Here is a 23,966-nt window from a genome sequence, read left to right as displayed (position 1 = left end):
ATAATTGAAATTATGTTAAATTAACTAAATTTAAAATTCAATAATTAAAATCCAAAACATATAGTCAAAAACTAAAATCTAAATTAAATTCAAAATGATTCACTTATTTAACGACTTAGCCATCAGTACTTGCTTAATATGATGGTATTCAAGATCAAAGAATGAGAGATTGAAAGATCAGAGATGTGATGTGAGAGGATAAAAAAAATTGTAGCGATTATATACTAAGGTTTTAGGCCTTTGGGCCTTAAATTCAATATGGGACGTAGTATATCATTTGAGAATAAAGTTATAACTGGAGATTTAGAACTTACTTAAAACAAACCGGACAAATGAATATATATTTATTATGTGTATATATAAAAAAAACATTTTCTCTTATATTTCAAACATATCGGTCGGTTCGGGTTCTGCGATTTAAGCACAAGTGAAACCAAACCAACCCAGTTCACAAATGGTTTGGTTCGGTATTGAACCGATTTTCAATTTTTAAAGTTAAAATACCTTAACCAAACCATATTTATCGGTCGGTTGTTGTCGGTTTGGCTAGTTTTTACCATGTTTTGCACACCCCTAATTGTCTCATTTTTGCGAAAGCTGGCCACTGGATCAGTAGCAAAGAATATTAAGAAAGTTCTTGATAACTTTTCTTCCGTTTCAGATCAACAAATTAATTTTCATAAATCTATTTGCTATTTTTCTAATAACGTACCCCATATGCTAAAAGATGATTTTTGTGTCATTCTTGGTATTCCTCATAAAGCTAACATAGGTAAATACCTGGGTACGTATCCCGTATCCATAATATTATGTTTTGAGAAGATTTTTATAAACTCCTCCTAACCAGTTTTACGTATGCAAAAGAAGCTTGCAGGTTGGTAGCTTTCTCTTTCTAGAGGAGGTAAGTTGACTTAATTGCTGACAAACCTACGCCTCTCTCTGTGGTCTGTTTATGTTTGGTCTTCTGTGCTCCCCTTTATTGTTTGCCCTGCATTCTAGTTTGATCAGTTTACATGCGGAGTTTTTGTTTTTGTCTTCGTTTTTTTTTTTTTTTTTGGAGAATATCACAAATGGTCATTGAAGTTTGACCTGTTTGACACTTTGGTCACTGACTTTTCAAAAATATCACTTTAGTCACTCATTTTTTACATCATCTTACACATTAATTACTGCCGTTAAATATTTTATTACACACTATTAATATTGAGGGTATTTTGGTCGAATCACTCAAAAATAAAACTTGTTCATTTACTTCTTCCTTTCTTTTTTCTTTTTAATTTTTTTCTGAACAAATGTTCAGATTTTTCTGTTTTGATTTTCAGATTTCAACAAATGTTCAGATGAGTAACCGAATACCCTCAATATCAGCATTTATTTTGGCTATGAATGAACTGAATACCCTTAATATCACATTCGGTTACTTACTTGAAGTTTCAATCTTTTAAGCTCTGGCTGTAATTCAACAATATCAGCATCTGAGATCATTTCATCAGAGTTACATGGCCGCAATCTTACAACTACTCGGACTCTTCCAGGAACTCCTGTATTATCCTTAGAGGCAACTCTAGTAGCACCACCATCAATAGAGCCAGTGCTGTTCTGGCGATGAGGAAGCAAAGGCTTGGACTTTACAAAAGACTTGGGGTTGGAATTGACAGAAAGAGGTCTATCCACCTTAAAAGAGCTTCTATGAGTAGTGGCATCTTGGTAATTATACCCGCCTGAAGCGGCCATTGCACCCAGAATTGAAGCTTCAAAATGGGTTCACAAAGCATGAGTCTTGAAAGCTTCAGGATAAACCCAGAAAAACCCAAGTCTTTGTTTTGGAAATTGAGAAAGACCCAGGTGGTATTTCTTCTCTCAAGTTCAGAGAAATGAGGACGGAGCAGTACACTGGTAGTAGTAGTAGTTACTGAGTCTTTCAAGTTTCAAGTGGTAGTGGGATTAATCATGTAGGATGTAATTTAGATAAATCTGGGTCTGTTTGATTTGCTTTGCTTCCTTAATCGAAGCTTTTAAGAGAGAGAGAGAGAGAGAGAGAGAGAGAGAGAGAGAGAGAGAGAGAGAGAGAGAGAGAGAGAGAGAGAGAACGTATTTGACATACTTTTGTTTTGAAGATCCTAGAAGGAGCCTAGAGGGGGGGGGGGGGTGAATAGGCTCACAACCACTTTTTCGTTCAAAAACTTTCTCAATGATTGCAACTGGGTGATCAATCCTGACTGCTGATATTGAACAGCATGTATTGAACAATCAAGCAAACCAACTAAAGCATTAAATAACACAGATTTTTGTTAACGCAGTAAACACCTTATCTAGGGAAAACATTTGTGTGGCCTTTAACTCTTGAAAGACCAAAAGCAATTCACTAATGAACAACAACTTACAAGATTACAAAAACAAAGATTGCACTAGACGTGACAACTTCTCTAGACTAACTTACTAGACTGTTTGTAATCACTCATTGCTAATTGTTTACACAAGTGAATAACTCAGAATTCTCAACTATGAAACAAGCTATGAACGCAGCAAGTTTGTCTTGGAGATTTCACCTTTGAAGCTTGCAATTCCTAAATGACCTCATGGGATGCAAGAGATGAATATGCATGAATGAATGAATGGTTTATTATTTTTCAAATTGTTTTCAACATGGAACAAGATACTTCGAAAAACAGAAAACCAAAGAGATAACTCTTTAACAATAAAGGGACTGAAAAACACAATTGTTTTTTAAATCACCGAAAATGAACAGAGTACCCATATATATATAGGAGGAGGAGGACGTACAGTTCACTCAAAAACCCTTTAAGCGTAATTAGAAAAGGTAAAGCCATGCCCTTAAGTTCAGATTGCACATGAAAACCAATTCCCCAAAATTCAATTTGGAAAATCAAATTTAGAAGCCAACTCCTAAATTCCTTAGGGAAAAAAATACAAACAGTACCCAACCTATGGTCGACTCCGAATTTCTGTACCCAAATTTTCAAAACTATCACTTTAGTACCTGAAGTTCGGACCCCGACCCAACTTTAGTACCTAGAACACTGTTGGCCGTTACGGAGTTAGTCAACTGTCAAACCTGGGTATTCTCGTCCTTTCACTAGATTTCTTCTTCTTTTTCAAGCTCTCTTCATTTTCTTCTTCCTCCCAACTCTCCCATCATCTTCTCCAGACCATTGCTAAAAGAATGAAACCCAGAATTGGGGCAAATTAACTTTATTTCTTAGGCGCGGGTGGGCAGGCTGTAGGCTTGCTGCGCTAGGTGGGATGCACAAGTGCGGGGCGCTGGGAGGGTTGCGCAGGCGAGGGGCGCTGGATGGGCTGCGCAGGCGTGGGACGCAGGGCGCGGGGCTGCTGATGCGGGGGCAGTAGGCGTTGTGCGTGTAGGCGGGGAGCTAGGCGTCGCGATGCGCTGGGCGAGGTTGGGCAGCGACTTGGTGAGGCTGGGCAGCACTCGGCCTGGTGTGCTGGTCTGGCCGGCTATGGGGCTTTATGGCAAGGGTTGCTGTAAGGCGGGTGGGGCTGGAGAGGAGGAGGCGCGGGGCTGCTGGAAGAATTTCCTTTTTTTTTTTTTTTGGTTTAGGGTGGCAGCAAAGAAAATTTTTTCTTCTAGGATTTTGGTTTTTGTGGAGGAGGTGGTGGGGCAGAACCGCCGGCGAGAGGAATGAGGGTTCTGCTGGTGGTGGTGGGTGGTTGCTGATAATGGTTAAGGGAAGAGAGAGAGAGAGAGAGAGAGAGAGAGAGCTCTGGAAGAAGAGGTTAAAAAAATACAAACAATGCCCAACCTGGAGGTAAAGACAGAGGGTTGGTTTTACCCCTAAGAAAATGCCACGTGGCATGATAGTTAACGCCGTCTATGACGGCAGGTACATATGTTGGGTCGGGGTCTGAACTCCAGGTACCAAAGTGATAGTTTTGAAAATTTAGGTACAGAAATTCGGAGTCGGCTATAGGTTGGGTACTGTTTGTATTTTTTTCCCAAATTCCTTAATCAAAGCTGACACAAGAAGGGAACCCATGAAAAACCATTGACTTTGTGAAAGAGATTCCATGTATGAGCTTACCTAAGCCATGATGAAGAGGGGTTTTCTTTTGATCTTCAAGATTGAAGCTTGATCTTGGACAAGACAGCAAGCTAAGATGAGCTTGATCTTGGACAAGACAGCAAGCTAAGATGGGATTGGGAAGCACGATAGCAAGGTAGCAAACTGAGATGAGGTAGCAAGTTGCAATTGAACTAATCTTCAAACTTGGTCTTGGTCTTCAACAGCAATGCAGCCCCCAAAGAGAAGAAGAAGCAAGTTGCAATTGAACTATCATGCTAAGATGGGGAAGCTGACAACAAACTGATTTTCAAGATGGTTTTTCGACAGTAATACAACCACAAGGATAAGCATGACTTGGGCTCTCACACTTTGGGCTTAATGATCTTCATGAGTAGAGTTTTGTTAAAAGAGGGAATGCCAATTATAAACTTATACTAACATGTCTTTTACTCTCATATCCAATATATATGTGATGAATGGAGATGAAGGAGAGATCAATACTTCTCTTAATTTATTTAATAATTTAATATGATTAATAGGAAATATCTCATAGACGAAAATATCCTCACAATATGTATTATTTACAAGATTTAACGGAATATTTAACGGCAGTGATTAATGTGTAAGACGATGTAAAAGATGAGTGACTAAAATGATATTTTTAAAAATATCAGTGACCAAAGTGTTGAACAATTCAAAAAAAAAAAAATTATATATATATATATTTTTTTTTTTTTTCTTTTCTTCATTGAAAAAAAAAAAAAAAAACAATTGAATAGGGTGCATTTTCTTGCACACGCAATTGTAGGTCAACCTTAATGCATAACCCAAGGTTGGTCTTCGTCTTCCTGGTCTCAGTCTCCACTGAAATCAAATTTATACAAATGATCGAGTCTATAATACTCGTATCACAGTCACACATTGTCAGCCTGCCCTTCCCTGCGTGATTCCCAAGTCTCCAAGAGTCGAACCAAACCCACTCTCACTGCTCTACGAAACAACCTCCGATGGTTCCTACACATTTTTCAAGTACTTAAAATTCAACACATTTCCCCTCATAAAAATCAACTCAAAACACCCGTTTTGCTCTATAAATGCGTACACCATTTCTTCTAAAACCATAACTTGATCAAAACCCAATTCCAAACTCCTCCAAACATGGCCTCCTCCTCCTCTTCTTCTTCTTCAGCTGAAGCTAACTTAGCCACGGCCAAGACGGTCCTCTCCGCCGTGGCTTCCGTGGCCGCCACGGCAATGCTAGCGAGGTCCATAGCCCAAAACTTCCTCCCCCATGAGGTCCAAGAATACTTCTTCTCCGGCATCAGAAGCTTCTTCACTCGCTTCTCTAACCAACTCACCATGGTCATCGACGAGTTCGATGGCCTCGTCGGCAACCAGATTTACGAGTCTGCCGAGGTCTACTTGGGCTCCAGAGTCTCTCCATCGACGCACAGACTCAAAGTCAGCAAGCCCGAGAAGGAGAAGAGCTTCACTATCACCATGGAGAGCAATGAAGAGATTGTGGACTTCTTCAAAGGGGTCAAGTTCAACTGGGTCTTGGTCTGCAGGTATGAACATTTAAGAGTTTTTTTTTTATGTTTTCTTACTGAAAGTTTGAAACTTTTTGTGGATTGTGTGAAGTGTGAACCCATCTGTATAATCTGGACATGGAATATGCTTTCTGATGTTTTCTTTTGGCACATTTTACATAAGTGCGAGTCTTTTTTGTAAATTTTATGAACCCCATTTCGCCAATTTTGATATTGATGATTAGCTTTTTGATGCTTTCTTTTGGTAACATTTACTCAAAGCTGGAAACTTAGGTAAATTTTGTGAACCCATTTGACCAATTTAGATATCTTACAGCTTTCTGAGGTTTTTCTGCTAGTAATTATATACAAAGTTTGGAACTTTTTGTAAATTTTGTGAGTCCATTTTTCCAGTGAGGGTGTGGATTAGCTTTCTGATGTTTTCTTTTTGTACATTTTGGTCAAAGTATGAATCTTTTTGTGTTTTCAGGCAGGCTGAGAGCAAGAACTTCCACAACCCTCGTGACCTGAATTCGACTCTGAGGTCACAAGTAAGGTGCTTTGAGCTCAGCTTCCACAAGAAGCACTTGGACTTGGTTCTGAATTCTTACCTCCCCCACATTGTGGAAGACGCAAAATCCATGAAGCAAGAAAAGAAGACACTCAAAATCTTCACCATGGATTATGACAATCTCTATTGCAATTTGGCAGATGCTTGGACTCCAACGAATCTCGATCACCCTGCAACCTTTGAGACCTTGGCTCTGGACTCAGGGATTAAGAATTTCATTCTTCGAGATCTTGACAGATTCATCAAGAGGAGGGAGTACTATAGGTATGGTTTGAAACATCAACGACATGTTTGAAATTTTTCGATTGCATTACACTCACAATTTGTGCATAATTTATTTTGATTTTGGGTGTATAGGAAAGTTGGGAAGGCATGGAAGCGAGGGTACTTGTTGTATGGACCCCCGGGAACCGGAAAATCGAGCTTGATTGCTGCAATGGCGAATTACTTGAACTTTGACATCTATGACTTGGAGCTCACGGAACTCAGGTGCAACTCTGAGCTTCGGAGGCTGCTCATTTCAATGGCGAATAGATCAATACTGGTTGTAGAAGATATTGACTGCACCATTGAATTTCAAGATCGAATGGCCGAGTCAAATGCTACAAATGGGTCCCGAGATAATAAGCAGGTCAGTTCTAGTTTTCCTTGTCTCTGTTTTTTTCTGCTTCGTTGGACTATTCTGCTTGATACATTTGAACTTGGACACCTTACTCATGGTGAAAGTGACTGAGAAACAACTACATTTCACTGTGTTTTCAACTTTTAATGAAATTATTTCACATTTTACTTTTGGAGCTGGTTGAATTTGAGACTTTACCAGGCTCTTGATGGTGAAAGTGACCCTGTATTGGAAGGATACCCAAAAAAGGAACCAGAAAATTCAGACACATAATTAGAATAGCTTGAAATCAACATTAAGCTTGTGGAAATTTTAGGCCTCTTTTGTCATGCACATTGTGTGGGATTGGACTAATAGAAAAATCTGTACAGAAAAAAAGACAGACTTTGAGTCAGCTTCAGGGAAAGTTCCTTTCAGTGCATAAAAGGCCAATGAATTTCTAGTGTTATCATCTCCATGGTGATTCAGATGGACCTACTTTGTAATGATCAATCTTTTCTTTCATAACACAACAAACTGAATAATAATGGTCACATGGACTACTTTTACCCATTTTATCTGTTCACATTGCCAATCAAATTAGCAATAACTCTTCCATGTTTATGTAAGGTCTCATTGTGAGCATTTTACCCCTTTAGAGCATATATGGGTCTTTTTACTTATCTTTCTGGTCAAGGTCTGTTTGCCCATTTTTGAGGTTACAATATGAAATGAATCTTTGAAAGGCTTAGTCCAATGCCTATGGAAATCCCTACTGCTATCGTTTTTTTTTTTTTTTTTTTCCATTGCATCATCTGATATATCAATTTAGGAAGACCCCATTTGTAACTTCTGCATTAGACCAACCATATTAGTTTACATTTTCTTCATGATGCAAGCTAGGCTAACTCACTGTTTCTCATTTTATTATGGCACAGGTGACACTATCAGGATTGCTCAATTTCATTGATGGGCTGTGGTCGAGTTGTGGTGATGAGAGGATCATAATCTTCACAACTAATCACAAAGAAAAGCTCGACCCTGCACTCTTGCGCCCTGGTCGCATGGACGTTCATGTTAACATGTCCTACTGCACTCCAACTGGATTTAGGCTTCTAGCAGCTAATTACCTCGGAATCAAAGACCACACACTGTTTGAGGCAATTGAGAACCAAATCGAAATCACTGAAGTCACGCCTGCAGAAGTAGCTGAGCAACTGATACAGAGTGATGAACCGGACATTGCATTGCAAGGCCTGATTGAATTTCTCAAAGTGAAGAAGAAGGAAAATGAGGAAGCCGAGGTGAAGAGGAAGCAAGAAGAGCTAGAAGCCAAGGAAAAGGAAAAGGAAACCGCTGCTAAAGAAGCCGAGACTAAGAAGGATGAGAAACCAGATGGTGATGAGAAAAGTAACAAGAAAGTAGACAATTGATGATGATGATGAAAAGAGTAACAAAATAGTATACATTTTGATGATGATGAAAACATGGAGTGATATCTAATTAGATTATTAGCTAAGAGTACTTTGAAGATCAAAGTTGAAAGTCTTAATCACATTCTGGTGGGGCTTTTAGAATTGTTATATTACATGACACTGCTGAGTCTTTTGTAAACTATAAATGAGGAGACCTACTCTAGTTACTCTAGTTTCTGTTGAACTCCTATTCGCTAGAAGTCAGATTAGGAACCCGATGTTTCAGTTCTATAACGTAAACCACTATCAAACACCGTGCTAAATAATTTAAGAAATGAAGTCACCAATTAGAAGTTAAAGGATGCTCGACTGACTTGGCAACTTTGCTAGCTCGGAGCTTTTCTCTTCCACGCCGAAAGTTAACAATCATATCCCCAACTTTGGTCAGCTTTGTTCAATATCATATTCTATTTGGTTTGTGTTTCTTTGGATCAAGACAATACTAATAGATACAATTCCAACTACCAAGCTAATAAAGATGAAGAAGAAAACAGACGTTCAGCAAAAACCAGTGCTTTTGTGAAAGTGCTATATTACCAGATATTATTCTCTACCTAATTGAAGTTTGATGTGAGCCTGCAACTCAAATATGATCATGAAAGAATGAGGTTACTTGTACTTCCCCAATTCCTTGATTCCCTCTTCAATCAAAAAGTTGACACCGCAATTTAGTAATGCATTCGTGACATTGACTTCATATCATGGTCACCTTCCTATGTCAAACAAAGGGCATGTAGTGAGATCGGAAAAAAGCAGGAAAAGATCTGCACCCAATAATATAGACAACGGTATTCTCATAATAAAATTTATATGCTCGAAACTTAAATTGAACAACTGTCTCAACCTGTGCAACAGTATAGTTGCATAATTTTAGTCTCACACATGCCTTATCGCTGGATTAGACGTATGATGCATATACATGTTGTAGGCAAGAACTGTATACACAAGCAGACCTCATGACCCAGGTAGAAGTCACAACCTCACATGGCCTTGTTGCTTGCGCCCGAAGCTTGTAGAAATTAAGCTTTCTGGTCCTCCAATATAATAATTCTAGTACATACTAAAGAGAAAAGTGAGACCAAAACATGACACAAAAGAAAATATAGGAAAAAGAAAGCATGCGTCTCTCCCTTTCTCTTTTGGACCTATTATACTAAGAATTCCACTGACTTTCACACACACAAAGACATTTTTACACACACTCGGACACTCAGTATCTAAAAAACTCCAAAGAAAAAGAAACCAAAGCCAACTAGCTAAGCAAAGCCATCAATTATTTGTATCACTTCCTACTCTTCTTCTTCTTCTTCTTCTCAAACATTTCATAAACATTGTCACAAAACCAAAACCAAATCAGTTCCAAACCTTCTAAAGTAATCGACCATGATGTTCTCCGCCAAAGAAATGCCTTCTCCTTCATCATTGTTCTCTGCTTATGCGTCCATGGCAGCCTCAATGATGCTATTTAGATCCATGGCCAATGAGCTAGTACCTCAGCCTGTTAGAGGCTACCTCTACTCAACTCTCCGCTACATCTTCAAAACTCACTCCACTATGCTCACACTAGTCATCGAGGAATCGAATAGCATAAGCCGAAACCAACTCTATGATGCTGCAGAGGTTTACTTGTGCACGAGGATCAGTCCCAAGACTGACAGGCTCAAAATCAGCAAAACCCCGAAAGCTAATAACTTAACAATTCGGCTCGAGAAAGGTGAGAAGTTGGTGGATTTCTATGAAGGGATTGAGCTCCAGTGGAAGTTTGTTTGTGCCGAGTCAGGACAGAACAATCCCAACGATCCATTTTCGCCTCCAAGGTCCGAAAAGAGGTTCTTTGAGCTCAAGTTCCACAAGAAGCACAAGGACAAAATCTTGGATATTTATGTGCCTTATGTTGTTGAAAGGGCCAAAGCAATCAAAGATGAAGAAAGGGTTTTGAAGATGTACACATTAAACAGTTCCGGCCACCACCACCCTTACAATGGCTTCAAGTGGGACTCCATCAACCTCGAACACCCTTCAACATTTGAGACTCTGGCCATGGATTTGGAGCTCAAGAATGCTGTTATTGAAGATCTTAACAGGTTTGTGAGGAGGAAGGACTTCTATAAGAAAGTAGGGAGGGCATGGAAAAGAGGGTACTTGTTGTATGGTCCTCCAGGCACTGGAAAATCAAGCTTGGTTGCAGCCATGGCTAACCATCTCAAGTTTGATGTCTATGACTTGCAGCTTGCTAATATATTTCGTGATTCTGACCTGAGAAAACTGTTGCTGGCCACCGCAAATCGGTCCATTCTTGTGATTGAAGACATTGATTGTAGTGTTGATTTGCCTGATCGGGTTCGACATGGAGATGGAAGAAAGCAAGTGCCTGATGTACAGGTTTGTTCTCCTCCTGTTCAACTTCATTTTCAGACAATTTTAAGCTTTTTGTGTCCACAGATATAATTAGGTACCACTAACTATAATCGGTTTTAGAATCTGTTTATCATAAACTAATCAACTGCGAAAAATTTGTCACGTTTTTTCTTTGATGCATTCTTTCCTCTTCTTGTATAGATTATATTATATTGTTGTTCTCCCTTTCTTTCTTTTCATTGCCTACCTAGTGAGTGAACAGCCAAGGACTAAAGTGCAGGGTGATATGATTTGTGGGGTGAAATGAAATGCTTTGAGCTTGATTTAGTGATTTGGTGTATCTTAATTTGGGTTGTGTTAGCATCTGATTGGTTATATGAGCATGAAATTATTGTAGAACCACTTGAGGAGCATTTCATCAATCGACAACTCATAACCCAGAAAAGCATCCCCTTTCACAATCAAGCAACCCCACCTCGATCAGGACCTGCCCTCTTTTCTCTCTCCTGTTTTTTTGTTTTTGATTCAAATGGGGTAGCACTCACATTGGGTTCGGTAGGAAATTGCTTTGTAGTTTCTTCACATATCGTTTGGGTCCTATAGTTTGTAAATGATGATTAGCTTTCAAAGTCACTTTTGTTAGATGCAAACAACTTTCTGGTTTCTCATTGCCCTCAAGTTTAAAAGAAGACCTTGGCAAGATCTAATTGACTAGGATGAATTTAATGAGTTCACCACATTATATAACAGGTGATATGTTGATTAACCGAACAGCTGCTACCATATAATGTGATAAGTAAATGTGGTTTAAAAATGTGTTCGATAGTCTTACTCGTGTTAGAAAATGCACTCTTAGCACTGTATTAGATTTTTAACTATTTTAATCTTTGCAGTTAACACTATCTGGACTACTGAACTTCATAGATGGATTATGGTCTAGTTGTGGAGATGAGAGGATCATAATATTTACCACTAATCACAAGGAGAGATTAGACTCTGCTCTATTGCGCCCTGGACGCATGGACATGCATATTCACATGTCCTATTGCACATACCATGGCTTCCAACTCTTGGCCTCAAACTACTTGGGTATCCAGAACCACCACTACCTCTATGATGAAATCGAAGGCTTACTGAAAGAAACAGAGGTGACTCCTGCGCAAGTAGCAGAAGAGTTTATGAAGAGTGAAGAAGTTGATATTGCACTTGAAGGACTGATCAAGCTTTTAAAGCGGAAGAAGATGGAAGGAGATGAATGCGAGGTTGAGAATGAAAAGAAGATCGGAGTGAAAGGAGCAAAGAGGCAGAAAACTGAGAACAAACAGAAGAAACCTGTGAGGAATAGTAGGAAAAACACCACCAAAAGATGCAGCAATCGTTTATCAGCTAAAGCCAACTATTATGCATAAATATTCTCCATGATCCTTATACAACATTGATGCTTGAGTTTGGGGTTTAGTTTCACTTCCTGGAGATCTGTATTGTAATAACTGAGTAAAGGCCATGTAGATATCAGTCAGTTTTGTTTAAGCCCTCTTTATTCTGGCACAAACCTCTCTTTTGAGGAAATTACTAGAAAATATGAATAAAACTATTCATTCTCAAGAACCATGTTTGAAGATCATTCGTACAATGACCTTGACAGACTCCTGCACCAAAATCAAAACTGAAAAACCAATTTTTTGTGGCTTGCATCGATTTTGAAAGCTCATTCCTTCATGCTGTTAATTACACTGACATTAACAGAGAGAAGGTATCTGTAGCCAGGAAAGTAAGAAAACTATGGATCAAGCTCTTTCAAAAACAAGTCTACTACATCAAAAATTACATGCTACATTGCTCCAAACTACAAGTTCAAAACTTAATTGGCCTATTTAAAGCTAGTTACAAAATCAACTCTCCTAGTCTCCTCATCTTCCATTGTTACACATCATCACCTCTTTAATATGCTTCCTTCTCCCCCTACCTGCCAATAATCAGCTGTGTCACTCTTGGCAAATCTCTTGGCCAAAGATGTTGGAATCAAATTGAGGTCTACAATACTCCTACAGTCCTACATTGGCATGGATGACAAAGATAAACCCTCGAGGGATGAGTATGAAGGTGGAAATAAATCCCGTCTTGCTGACAGAGACTTGATTAATTCTTCTATCTGATGTGTCAGCATGAAAACCTCCTCAGCTACATCCTTTGTTATTAAATCTTCCAACATCCTACACAAGTTCCTCTTATATTATAAAGCTAGTAAAAGAAAGCATATAGGACAAAAGAGACAATAGATGGATGCTAGTCTGAACTAAATAAATCCTATTGCATTTCTCCAAAAAAAGAAAAAAAAACATAAATCCTGTTGCACATAGCACAGCTGTCTAACGGAATATCTCTAACTAAAATCACAGGAAGAAAATTATATTCCTGTATGTACTAAGGCTACTCTAGGAACACTTTCAGGATGTGCATTGCATATTTCATACGACTCATTAAAACATATAAAGAGCTGAAATATTAAACCAACCTTAATTGAGACTCAGTGCTGCTGCTGCACTCGGAAAATAGCACCTTGATGACAGGATGCAGATCTATCTTTGGTACTGATTTGGTATTGCCCTGTGTGGCCAGACAATGACCAGTGCTGGACCAAGAATTTGTATTTATGAGAACAATTTGCAGCATTGGAGATCTTTGTTTCAGGTCCCTAACCACGGTCCTAAATGATAACTGATCTTTTGCACATTCGAGTAGCTGGTTTGCAAACATTCTCTCCAAGGTATACTTCCTGTCCCATGAAACAAATTAAATGAAATTAAGCTTATCCACCACATGAATACTTGAACAAACTGCAATACTAAATAGAAAAGAAGAACAAAGAAAAATGCAAAGGTGGACATAAGAGATGGGTGAGCATCTGTGAGTGCCCACCAGAAGAGAGAGATTTTCTTCATAAAATACAGTAAAGGTAAAAACAGGTACAAGAGCTATACGAATTGTAGATCATTATAAGCCAACCTGAAAACGTCTCTTGTCCCACCAACTGGAAGACTAGTTGCAATACTGCATTTAAACAATCGAACACCACCATCAATAAGTCTGCCACCATTATCACAAGGGTAAGCTCCAAGGAGAGATGAACACTGAGGGCAGAAAAATTCAACCCATTCAACATCTACTGAAAGATTGGAGGACCTAACCATGAAAATATTTTCAAGAAACCCATTTAGCAAAGATTTGTGATTTTTCAGAATCTCTGTATTTTGCTCTGTAGAAGATTCAGACAAATGATGCCTGCAGCCTTCACCATCATAGTTTTGCACATGACTTTCCATATCATCACAGCATACTGCTACTGATGTCAATCTTACAGAACAATCCGATTCTGAACCCCTATGAGGCACACCCTCACTGTTACTTTGTTCCTTAGTAGCGTCACTTTTACAATCAGCATCTATATACTTTTCCTTATTTTCTGACTTAAGTATCTCATTACATCCGCCATTACTTCGAGGAGCAAGTTCAGATTCATTAGGACCACACTCACCACTGGCATCTGATTCATTATCCTGTCTTTCACATACACCCGATTCGAGAAACTCACATTCAACAAGATCATCTTTGCAAAGCGTAATATTTGTAGAGCTCACCAGGCACACACCAATCTTACTTGTGTAAGAATTTGCATATCCAGCAACCAGCCTCTCACTAACTTCTCCAAACGAACAGCAGCAATTCCCAAACCAGTTATCCGCCACCTCTCGCCAGTTGACTGAAGGCATTTCCACAAAAGTTCTACATTAAGCAAAACGCCGAAACAGGACATGTCAAACAAACTTTCAGTACTTCAGTTCAACCAAACTTATAGGCACAGCAAGTCACTACATCTTACCTAAGGGGTCTTGCAGTCAACTTATATGAGCAACTTCTGCAATAAAAGTGAACTTCTCCCCCAGAAGATAGACTCTTTACATCTGAACCAACCAAAACCAGCATCACATCATAAGAAGCAGCAGTTTGTACACAACAAAAGAAAGCTACACATTCAAAATCTATGAATTCACACATGAAAAATCATCTTCTTATACATCTATAACAACTTATTGGGTAAAAAATTATCATAATTTACACACCAAGAACAAAAAAAGCTAAAGTCTTTCAGCAAAACACAAATTAATAAACCAAAAGTTCAAAACTTTTCAAAATCAAGCAACAATTTGAGCTCACCGGAGTCCACCGAGAGCGGTTTCGCTCCATTCTCTTCGTCTCCATTCAACCTCATCTCACTCAAACTGAGTATAGAGTCGAAGTTGAGCACAATAGAGTGATCAACAGGGAGAAGGAGGGAGAGCTTGACCTCAATGTGGTCATCCAAGGCTTTGAAGCTGACCGGCGACTCGTCGTCCAGCAAAACCCTAGGCATGGGAACCCTGAGCGAGACTTCGCCGGCGCCGGCGGCGGTCCAGGTCAGCAGGACGAGAGAGTCTGAGAGGCTGAGGTGGACCTTGAGGTCGTGGCATTGAGTGGAGGGGTTGGTGGAGGAATCGAATAGGAATAGGCGGAGGGTTGGGATGTGGGATTGGGATTCCCATGTGAAACGCCATTTTATACCAGTTTCGCCGGTGGTTTCAGGCTTCAAGCTCATTTTGCTTTGTCCTACTTCGTTCTCGTCTCACTTTTTCAAGGTCATTTTCTATACAAACATTGTTTCTTTTTTCTTTTTTTTTAGTCTTGGATTTTGTCCATTTACCCCATTTCTAGGGATTTTTTTCCCACTTACCCCATTAAGTTTTTTTAATTCTCTCTTACCCAATACACTCTAAGGGAGTCTTCCCTAATACCTTTTTTTTGTTTTTAATTTTTTTTTAATACCATTTTACCCTCACCCCCTTGTTACTTAGAGAGAGAGAGAGAAAAAATAGAAGAGAGAGAAACCATGGGAGACTTCGCCGGAGCTCATCACCGGCCGCCGGAATCCGGTCACCGGCTGCCGGATTCCGGTCACTGGCCGCCGGATTCCGGCCAACGTTCGCCGGATTCCGGCCAACTTTCGCCGGAATCCGGTCACCGGTCGCCGGATTTCGGTCACCTAATAGAGGGGCAATAGACGTCTATTGCCCCCCAATAGACGTCTATGGCCCCAATAGTCTATTACCCCCTAATAGACGTCTATTGGCCCCCAATAGACGACTATCAGCCATGTATTGCCCTCCAGTAGACGTCTATTGCCCCCCAATAGACGTTTAGATTACCGAAATGGTAATTAATCTTTCTAAAACTACACAAATAAAACTTTGATTAAAGAAAAAAAACGAGGAGATTACATCAATTCAAAACATCTATTGCCCCCAATAGAGGTCTATTGCCCCCAATAGACGACTATCAGCCATGTATTGCCCCCCAATAGAACTTTCAGTCACCAGAATAGGAACTAATCTTCCTAGATTTAGACAAATAAAACTTTGATTAAAGAAAAAAATGAGAACATTACATCAATTCAAAAAGTCTATTGCCCCCCAATAGACGCTTTAACAGACTTCTATTGCCCCAATAGAACCTTTTTTCCTTCATTTTTCTTTCTTTCTAGGAATTCTGCACCATTTTATGAAAAAAAAAAAACAGATAAATTGATCTGGGCACCCATGTCATCTTCTCCATTTTTGTTGCAGTCGAAACTGTGCCAAACCTGCCAAACTGGACTCGAATATAAGGAACCAACCATGAAGATCCGAATTCCAACAAGGTGAAGCCCTGACCGGGTCGGGTCGGCACCGTCGTCTCCAGCATAAGAGTGGTTGGTGATGATTTTGTGGTGGTGGTCCTTCTTGCGGTCCTCGGCTCCATGGCTGGCGTTGAGATTGTCAAAGAGGGAGTCGGTGCAGTTGACGGTGTCGCAGGCGGTGAAGTAGAGGCGGAGACGATGTCCATAACCGGCGCTCGGAGACGATCTCCAAAACTGGATCTGACGAAATCTCCTGGCCTCCACGACGACCCAAACCAATCTGGCGATGTTGCGAGCCTGGTGAGACCGGCGGCAGAATTTGAAAATGACGACGGCGGTGAGAGATAGCAGATCGGAGAGGGATGAGAGAGAGAGAGAGAGAGAGAGAGAGAGAGAGAGAGAGAGAGAGAGAGAGAGAGAGAGAGAGTGCAGATCGTAGAAGGATAGGGAGACAGGAGAGAAAATTGATGGCATATGATGTAATTCATTAATTAGATGGAGGGTAAAATTTTTATTTTAGTTCAAATTGGGTTAGTGGGAATTAAAATCTGTTGCTGGGGTAAGTGGGATAATTTTTGCTCATTTTGGGGCTTTTGGTCAAGGACCCTTAGTTAACAGACTTCTATTGCCCCAATAGAACCTTTTTTCCTTCATTTTTTCTTTCTTTCTAGGAATTCTGCACCATTTTATGAAAAAAAAAAACAGATAAATTGATCTGGGCACCCATGTCATCTTCTCCATTTTTGTTGCAGTCGAAACTGTGCCAAACCTGCCAAACTGGACTCGAATATAAGGAACCAACCATGAAGATCCGAATTCCAACAAGGTGAAGCCCTGACCGGGTCGGGTCGGCACCGTCGTCTCCAGCATAAGAGTGGTTGGTGATGATTTTGTGGTGGTGGTCCTTCTTGCGGTCCTCGGCTCCATGGCTGGCGTTGAGATTGTCAAAGAGGGAGTCGGTGCAGTTGACGGTGTCGCAGGCGGTGAAGTAGAGGCGGAGACGATGTCCATAACCGGCGCTCGGAGACGATCTCCAAAACTGGATCTGACGAAATCTCCTGGCCTCCACGACGACCCAAACCAATCTGGCGATGTTGCGAGCCTGGTGAGACCGGCGGCAGAATTTGAAAATGACGACGGCGGTGAGAGATAGCAGATCGGAGAGGGATGAGAGAGAGAGAGAGAGAGAGAGAGAGAGAGAGAGAGAGAGAGAGAGAGAGAGAGAGAGAGAGAGAGAGAGAGAGTGCAGATCGTAGAAGGATAGGGAGACAGGAGAGAAAATTGATGGCATATGATGTAATTCATTAATTAGATGGAGGGTAAAATTGTTATTTTAGTTCAAATTGGGTTAGTGGGAATTAAAATCTGTTGCTGGGGTAAGTGGGATAATTTTTGCTCATTTTGGGGCTTTTGGTCAAGGACCCTTTCAAATAAGCACATACCATCCATTCTCAAAAAAAAAAAAAGTACATTCTATTTTCATTTTTGATAATTATGACAGATTTTCCATAGGATTTAGGGTTTATGAATTTAACTAGCGTGGCAATTATATTGTCGAATTAAAATGAATAGATTCTCTTTAAAATCGTAATTTATTATCTTGTTTTATTATTCTTTTAAAAATGAGTTAGGTTTTCACTTTTTACTATGTGATTAATACTTCGTCTATCAGATTTCTCTCGTCTTTATCAGAAACTCAGAATTGATGACCAAGACGAGAATTAAATATTGCTTTTTGAAAAATCTCCATTATTCTTGAAGTTCATATTTTTTCGAATCTCATTTTTACAATAGTCCGAAATGTTTTAATTTCACTTTTTTTTTTTTATCTCAATATAGATTAGAATTAGTTGGCATGTCAAAACCTTACAAAAAATAAATATGATCTAAAATGGATTGAAGTCCCAATGTCCTATTTTTATTCTTTAATTGTCACATTCTCATCTCATAATTATAATTAAGTTAAGTACTGAAAATTTTTGTATATTTGTCACTTGGCAATAACAACCTACACTTGTAGAATGACTAGAATCACCAAACTTGGCCACCAAGTATACTTGGGCACAGTGGATGGCCAGCCAAATGAATTAATTAAACCTTTATCAGAATTGGATTATCCCTAAGACCATGACTTATCTAAAGAAATCTCATGCTTTTTTTTTTTTTGAAAATGAGAGAAATCTCATGCTTTGCTGTGATGAGTCCCGATGAGTAATCCTATTTCAGCAAAGTGTGATGAGTCATGGTCAATGGGCATGACTTATCAACGTGTCATAAACCGACTTTATTATATAACATAGACAAATTGCTTCTCAACTAAGCAATTTCCTTGCTCCCCACTCATACAACTCACCATATATAAACCCCACCTCACAATCTTCTTCGTCGTCCCAAACCTGAATCAAAATTCAGAGGAACACAATGAACACCACCATGATTCCAGCCCTCAGTCTCACTAACCTGCCTGCAACAGCCTCGTCCTTGTTCTCCGCCTACGCATCCTTGGCCGCATTCCTCATGTTGGCTCGTTCCATGGCGGACCAGCTCATCCCCCACCAGCTCCGCTCCTACCTCCACTCCCTCCTCGGCTACTTCTACACTCCTAAATCCTCCAACCTCACCCTCATAGTCGACGAGAAGTCCAGCATGAACAACAACCAAGTCTACGAGGCGGCGGAGGTCTACCTCCAAACCAAGATCAGTCCCCTCAACGAGCGTCTAAGGGTCAGCAAAACGCCTAGGCAAAAGACCATCAGCCTTGCCATCGAGAAAAACGAGGAGATCATGGACTCTTTTGAGAACATCAAGCTCAAGTGGCGCTTCGTGTGCACCGAAAGCAAGGATCATGGTAGTGATAAGAGTCACTTTGAGCTAACGTTCGTTAAGAAGCATAAAGCGTTGGTGGTGGAAGCATACTTGCCATATGTGTTGGATCGGGCCAAGGCGATTAACGAAGAGGAGAAGGTGCTCAAGCTCAATTCGAGTCACTCAGGTTCGATAGATCTTGAGCACCCTTCGACTTTTGACACATTGGCTATTGATCCGGAGCTGAAGAGCATGATCATCGACGATTTGGATAGGTTTGTGAGCAGAAAGGGGTTCTATAAGAGGGTTGGGAAGGCTTGGAAAAGAGGGTATTTGTTATATGGTCCGCCTGGTACCGGCAAATCTAGCTTGATTGCGGCCATGGCTAATTACCTCAACTTTGATGTGTATGATTTGGAGCTTAGTACCATTCACAGCGACTATCATTTAAAGAGGACATTGCTGGCTACTTCAAATCGGTCCATCTTGGTGATCGAGGACATTGATTGCAGCGCTGAAACCGAAAACCGGGAGACAGACAGCCGGGTTCAACGCTCTAACAATACGTTTTCGCTCTCTGGCCTGCTCAACTTCATAGATGGTTTGTGGTCAAGCGTCGGTGATGAGAGAATCATTATCTTCACCACTAACCACAAGGATCGGTTAGACCCTGCATTGTTGCGACCTGGACGAATGGACGTGCATATTCACATGTCGTATTGCACTGCAAGCGGGTTCAGGATCTTGGCCTCTAACTACCTTGGCATTCATGCGAGCAACCCTCATCGGCTCTGTGGAGAAATTGAAGAGTTGATAGAGAGCACAAACGTCACCCCTGCCGAGGTTGCTGAGGAGCTGATGAAGAGTGATGATGCAGATGTTGCTCTACAAGGGCTTGTCAATTTCCTCAAAAGAAAGAAAGCGGAGGTTGAGAGCAAAAAGACCCAGGATGAAGGGACTGATAAAACTGAAAGTCAAGAAGAAGCAAAATAAGATGCATAAAAATGGACCTTGATGATGAACTTGCATCTTCCCTTGCTTCAGATCCTGAAGCATGTTCCAAAATCCAAATTAAACTTAATTCATTGAGGCATTGCGTTTTCTCTCGAACAGTGATATAGAGAAAAAAAAAAGGGAAAAAACCAGATATTGGGATTAACTGAACGGAAGCCCAAAGTGCTAATGGGAGTATATCTTGAATGAATTCGATCTGATGTAATGGCTCACTTGGTGTACTTAACTCAAGAATGAACAGAAAGGAGCACCTCCTCTTTTGATCTCTTTGTATGTTATTTTCCTTTCTATTTTGGTGTAATGGGTCGAAGGCCCAAAGGGAAACATAACAAAAATATCAGTGCTGCAGCGACTCACCTAATTGTAGTTGTAGACTTGTATGCTATTTTTGTATATCTTGACCAAAAACAAGAAAATAAAAAACAATCCTGTTCCTGTTGAAGGAATATCGATTTAGTGTGCCTTATCAAACTAGGAGTAGCAATAGGAGAGAAGGTTCTAGATTTCCCAATCCTACACGGATTGGTATTCCTTGTAACATTAGAACTAGCACTTTGTAATCCCTATATATAGGGCTCCTATTCTCAATAATAAGAACACATCTCTCTCATCAATCTCTCTCAAATACATTATACTTAAACACGTTATCAGCACGACTCTAACCACAAAACAGAAAAACCAAAACTCATTCACAAAGCAGCCCCTAGCCCGAGCTAGCCGAGCCTTCGCTGCAGCCCGAGCACCCGTGTGCTTGCAACCTTGCACAGCAGCCCCTGCTGCCCCCTCCCTGCAGCCCTGCGTTCCAGCCTGCTGCCACCGAAGCATCCCTGCTGCGCAAACAAGCCAACGCACACCCACTGCATCTTTTTCCCGTTCCTGTGCACATCCGTCTTCTTGCAAGCCTCGAAACGTCTAGTTTGGAAGCTCAGATCGAAAAACTTTCTTCATCAAAGTTGTTCGTCTCTGTCTCTTCCATCTAACCTCCGAATTTCAGCCTTATCGGAGTCATATTGAGATCTGTACACCAATCGAGGTACAAGCTGTTCAGAACAGAATCTGCCGTATATCTGCTGCCCCTGCAGCACACCCACCTCAGCAGCTCTTCTTTCTCCTGCTGCAACCTACTGCTACTGCAACATCACTGCAGCCCCTGCTGCCCCACGCATTCAACACCACATCACGCCTGCATCAACACGCGCGTGATCCAAAACCCGAAATCAACAAGTAAGTATTTAAGCAAGTAAGTATTTTAAGAATAAAGTTCATGCCTTCAGCATTTTAAATACTTCTTCTTTTCTCGGGGACTTGAAAACCTCCCTTCTTCTACATCCCACCTTTCTTATAACGTGGGTTCGATTCTTGAAAAGCGGAATCGTGGGGATTCACGCAATTTAACGAACTAAGAGCGTTCGTAAGACTTCGGACTAAGAGCATCCGTAAGCATCGATTAACGACCATATAAACATCATTGTTTCGGTCTAATCCAATTATTCTTGGAAATCGATTTCTTGGTAGCATAGCTCGGAAATCTTATTTAGTTTTCGTGGAAGCATTGACTCCGAAACTAACTTGTTTTTGTTTCATCTTTCAGGATGTCAAACACAAACAAACTCGATTTTGTTCCATTGGATTATGCAGGCAAAAGGTACTTAATTTGGGTCACTGATGTCGAGATCCACCTCATTGCCCGTGATTTATTGCATACAATCCAAGAGCTTTGTCTTATAGAAACAGCTCCAGACCCTCAAACTGAGAAAGATAATTCCAAGGCACTTGCCTTTATGAAACGTCACATGGATAGTGACCTCCAGTTTGAGTTCATAAATGAGGATAGCGCCATAAAGCTTTGGCATGCGCTTCGCGAATGATATGGCAATGTTCGTGACTCCATTCTTCCGAATACAGAAGCAGAATGGAACGATCTTCGCTTCTATGAATTTGACACTGTCATGCAATTTTATTCGGAAGCTCTCAGCATCAAAGCAATGATGCGTCTCTGTGGAAAAACAATCACAGAAGACCAATTGATTGAGAAAACCCTCAATACCTTCCCCGTCTATGCTATGAGGTCCTCTGACTTATTCCGGACTCATGTAAATGCAAGGCGGATCACAAGTTTTCAACAGCTTATTGAAGCTATGGTCATTACTGAAAGACATGGCAATGAACTTGTGAAAAGAAGATTTGATAGGCTTCAAGATAGCTATCAAGAGCATCGTCCTATGGCTAGAGAAAGTCGCCATCGACGTCATGATCCATACGATCGAAATGCTCAAGAAGGTAATCGCTCAAGGCGACAATCCCACGACCGTAGGAGGCGTGATTTTGAGGGAAATAGGGTTGGAAACCATGGAGCCAACGTTGGCCATGGGCACCACTTTCCAACGCCACCAGTCCTAGGGACTATGCATATTGCGCCAATGCGCCTCAATCAAGGGAGAATCCTCTTTATGGTGTCTATTTCTGATATGGAACGTCTGATCAATGGACCTGAATTTGCAATGTACCTACGAAGGTAGTCGCATCATGGTGATCAAGACTTCGAGTTCACAAAGACTTTAAATCTGGCGATGAAGACAAAATACCGCAGATTTTTATTTATAGTCTTTTATTTTTCCAAGAATTATGTCATGGCAATTATGCCTTATATCAATAAAATGACTTATTGTATTAACTCTTTCCCTCTAGGCGTACTCAAGAGTACTTGTGATGTCTAGGCAAGGTTTGATCTGAGAGAACGGTTTTAAAAGTGAGCAACGCTCCACCAAAATCTCGCCTTACCTTACCTGGTCACAACTAAATTGAAATTGCCGAACGGATAGAGTGACTACGATTTGTCTACGATTTGATTTTTATATTGGATTAGATTATGGTCACGAAACTTTGGTGTCATCATTGGATATTATTAATAAAGTATCGATTTATTTTATCTCATGTCGTAGACATGTTTTTCGAACTTTATTATTTTAAAGATATAAGAGCCAATGGTTTTCATGCGGAAACGCATTGTGAGAATGGACAAGAGTTCCTTTGCATCACCTCTAATGACTACGGAAATAAACGAGTATTAGAGAAACTTATGTGTCGCTCTAGTGGGTTGTATGCAACCACTATTCGAGTCATTGAATCCAACCATGTCATGAGAGATGATTTATGGGATTCCGACACGTATAGGCTTTGGCACGACCGTTTGGGACACCCAGGTCGTGACATGATGATCCGTATATTAAAGACTTCACACGGACATCCCTTTTTCAGAACGAAAGGAAGTAAAACTCGAAATTTGGATCAAGGAGGAGCACCTGCGCCTCACGGCGCCTTTCCCCCTCAAGTCCGGCCATCCCCGGTCGGCGCCGCCATCCCCCTGCGGCCCAAGGGTGGCTTTAACGCCACCCCTGCTCCCTTGACTCCCATTTTTACTTCTAAGGTCCATTGTGATTTCATGGCTCAACCAAAATCCTCATTGGTTGTTTCCAAAGCCCATCATTCGTTCTGCAAAGCCTGCTCTTTAGCAAAGTTAGGATCGAGACCATCCTATGCAAAGGACACCAAAGAAAATATACCATTCTTGCAAAGAATCCAAGGTGATATTTGTGGACCTATTCAACCACCATGCGGACCATTTAGATATTTTATGGTGTTGGTTGATGCATCGACACGCTAGTCACATGTCATGCTATTGTTCACAAGGAACGCTGCATTTGCTAAACTCCTAGCACAAATAATTAAGTTACGGGCTCACCACCCTGATCATCCCATTAAGTCTATAAGATTAGACAATGCTGGGGAGTTTACATCAAAGACTTTTGATGATTATTGCATGTCCATTGGGATTGATGTTGAACATCCTGTTCCTCATG

General features: G+C 40.6%; 4 protein-coding genes across 5 annotated transcripts; 3 read left to right on the top strand and 1 right to left on the bottom strand.

Moving 5' to 3' along the window:
• Positions 1-4,966: 4,966 nt before the first annotated feature.
• LOC112188100 (AAA-ATPase At3g50940) lies at positions 4,967-8,391 on the top strand. Its single transcript, XM_024327125.2, has 4 exons — positions 4,967-5,611; positions 6,063-6,407; positions 6,501-6,774; positions 7,683-8,391. Exons 1-4 carry the CDS (start codon positions 5,202-5,204, stop codon positions 8,175-8,177), a joined length of 1,524 nt encoding a protein of 507 aa, XP_024182893.1. The 5' UTR covers positions 4,967-5,201; the 3' UTR covers positions 8,178-8,391.
• A 916-nt stretch (positions 8,392-9,307) lies between these two features.
• On the top strand, positions 9,308-12,473 carry LOC112187109 (AAA-ATPase At5g17760). 2 transcript variants are annotated; one of them, XR_005805513.1, is made up of 3 exons: positions 9,308-10,601; positions 11,471-12,097; positions 12,258-12,473. XR_005805513.1 is itself a non-coding variant. In XM_024325760.2 (2 exons), the coding sequence occupies exons 1-2, from the start codon at positions 9,603-9,605 to the stop codon at positions 11,984-11,986; spliced, it is 1,515 nt and encodes a 504-aa protein (XP_024181528.1). In that variant the 5' UTR covers positions 9,582-9,602; the 3' UTR covers positions 11,987-12,183. The 2 variants fall into 2 exon arrangements, 1 of the variants encoding a protein (XP_024181528.1); XM_024325760.2 differs by lacking the exon at positions 12,258-12,473 and having other exon boundaries at positions 9,582-10,601; positions 11,471-12,183.
• On the bottom strand, positions 12,373-15,268 carry LOC112187108. Its single transcript, XM_024325759.2, has 5 exons — positions 14,793-15,268; positions 14,458-14,539; positions 13,584-14,360; positions 13,093-13,353; positions 12,373-12,790 (listed from the first exon to the last, which is right to left on the bottom strand). Exons 1-5 carry the CDS (start codon positions 15,208-15,210, stop codon positions 12,631-12,633), a joined length of 1,698 nt encoding a protein of 565 aa, XP_024181527.1. The 5' UTR covers positions 15,211-15,268; the 3' UTR covers positions 12,373-12,630.
• A 3,392-nt stretch (positions 15,269-18,660) lies between these two features.
• LOC112187477 (AAA-ATPase At2g18193) lies at positions 18,661-20,476 on the top strand. The gene has a single exon (XM_024326285.2). It carries the CDS (start codon positions 18,709-18,711, stop codon positions 20,083-20,085), a length of 1,377 nt encoding a protein of 458 aa, XP_024182053.1. The 5' UTR covers positions 18,661-18,708; the 3' UTR covers positions 20,086-20,476.
• Positions 20,477-23,966: the final 3,490 nt, after the last annotated feature.

The sequence above is a fragment of the Rosa chinensis genome, chromosome 2 (assembly GCF_002994745.2).
Source record: "Rosa chinensis cultivar Old Blush chromosome 2, RchiOBHm-V2, whole genome shotgun sequence".
Classification (NCBI taxonomy): domain Eukaryota; kingdom Viridiplantae; phylum Streptophyta; class Magnoliopsida; order Rosales; family Rosaceae; genus Rosa; species Rosa chinensis.
Note: the sequence above shows the minus strand (reverse complement) of the source record. Positions and strands in the feature narration are given on the sequence as shown.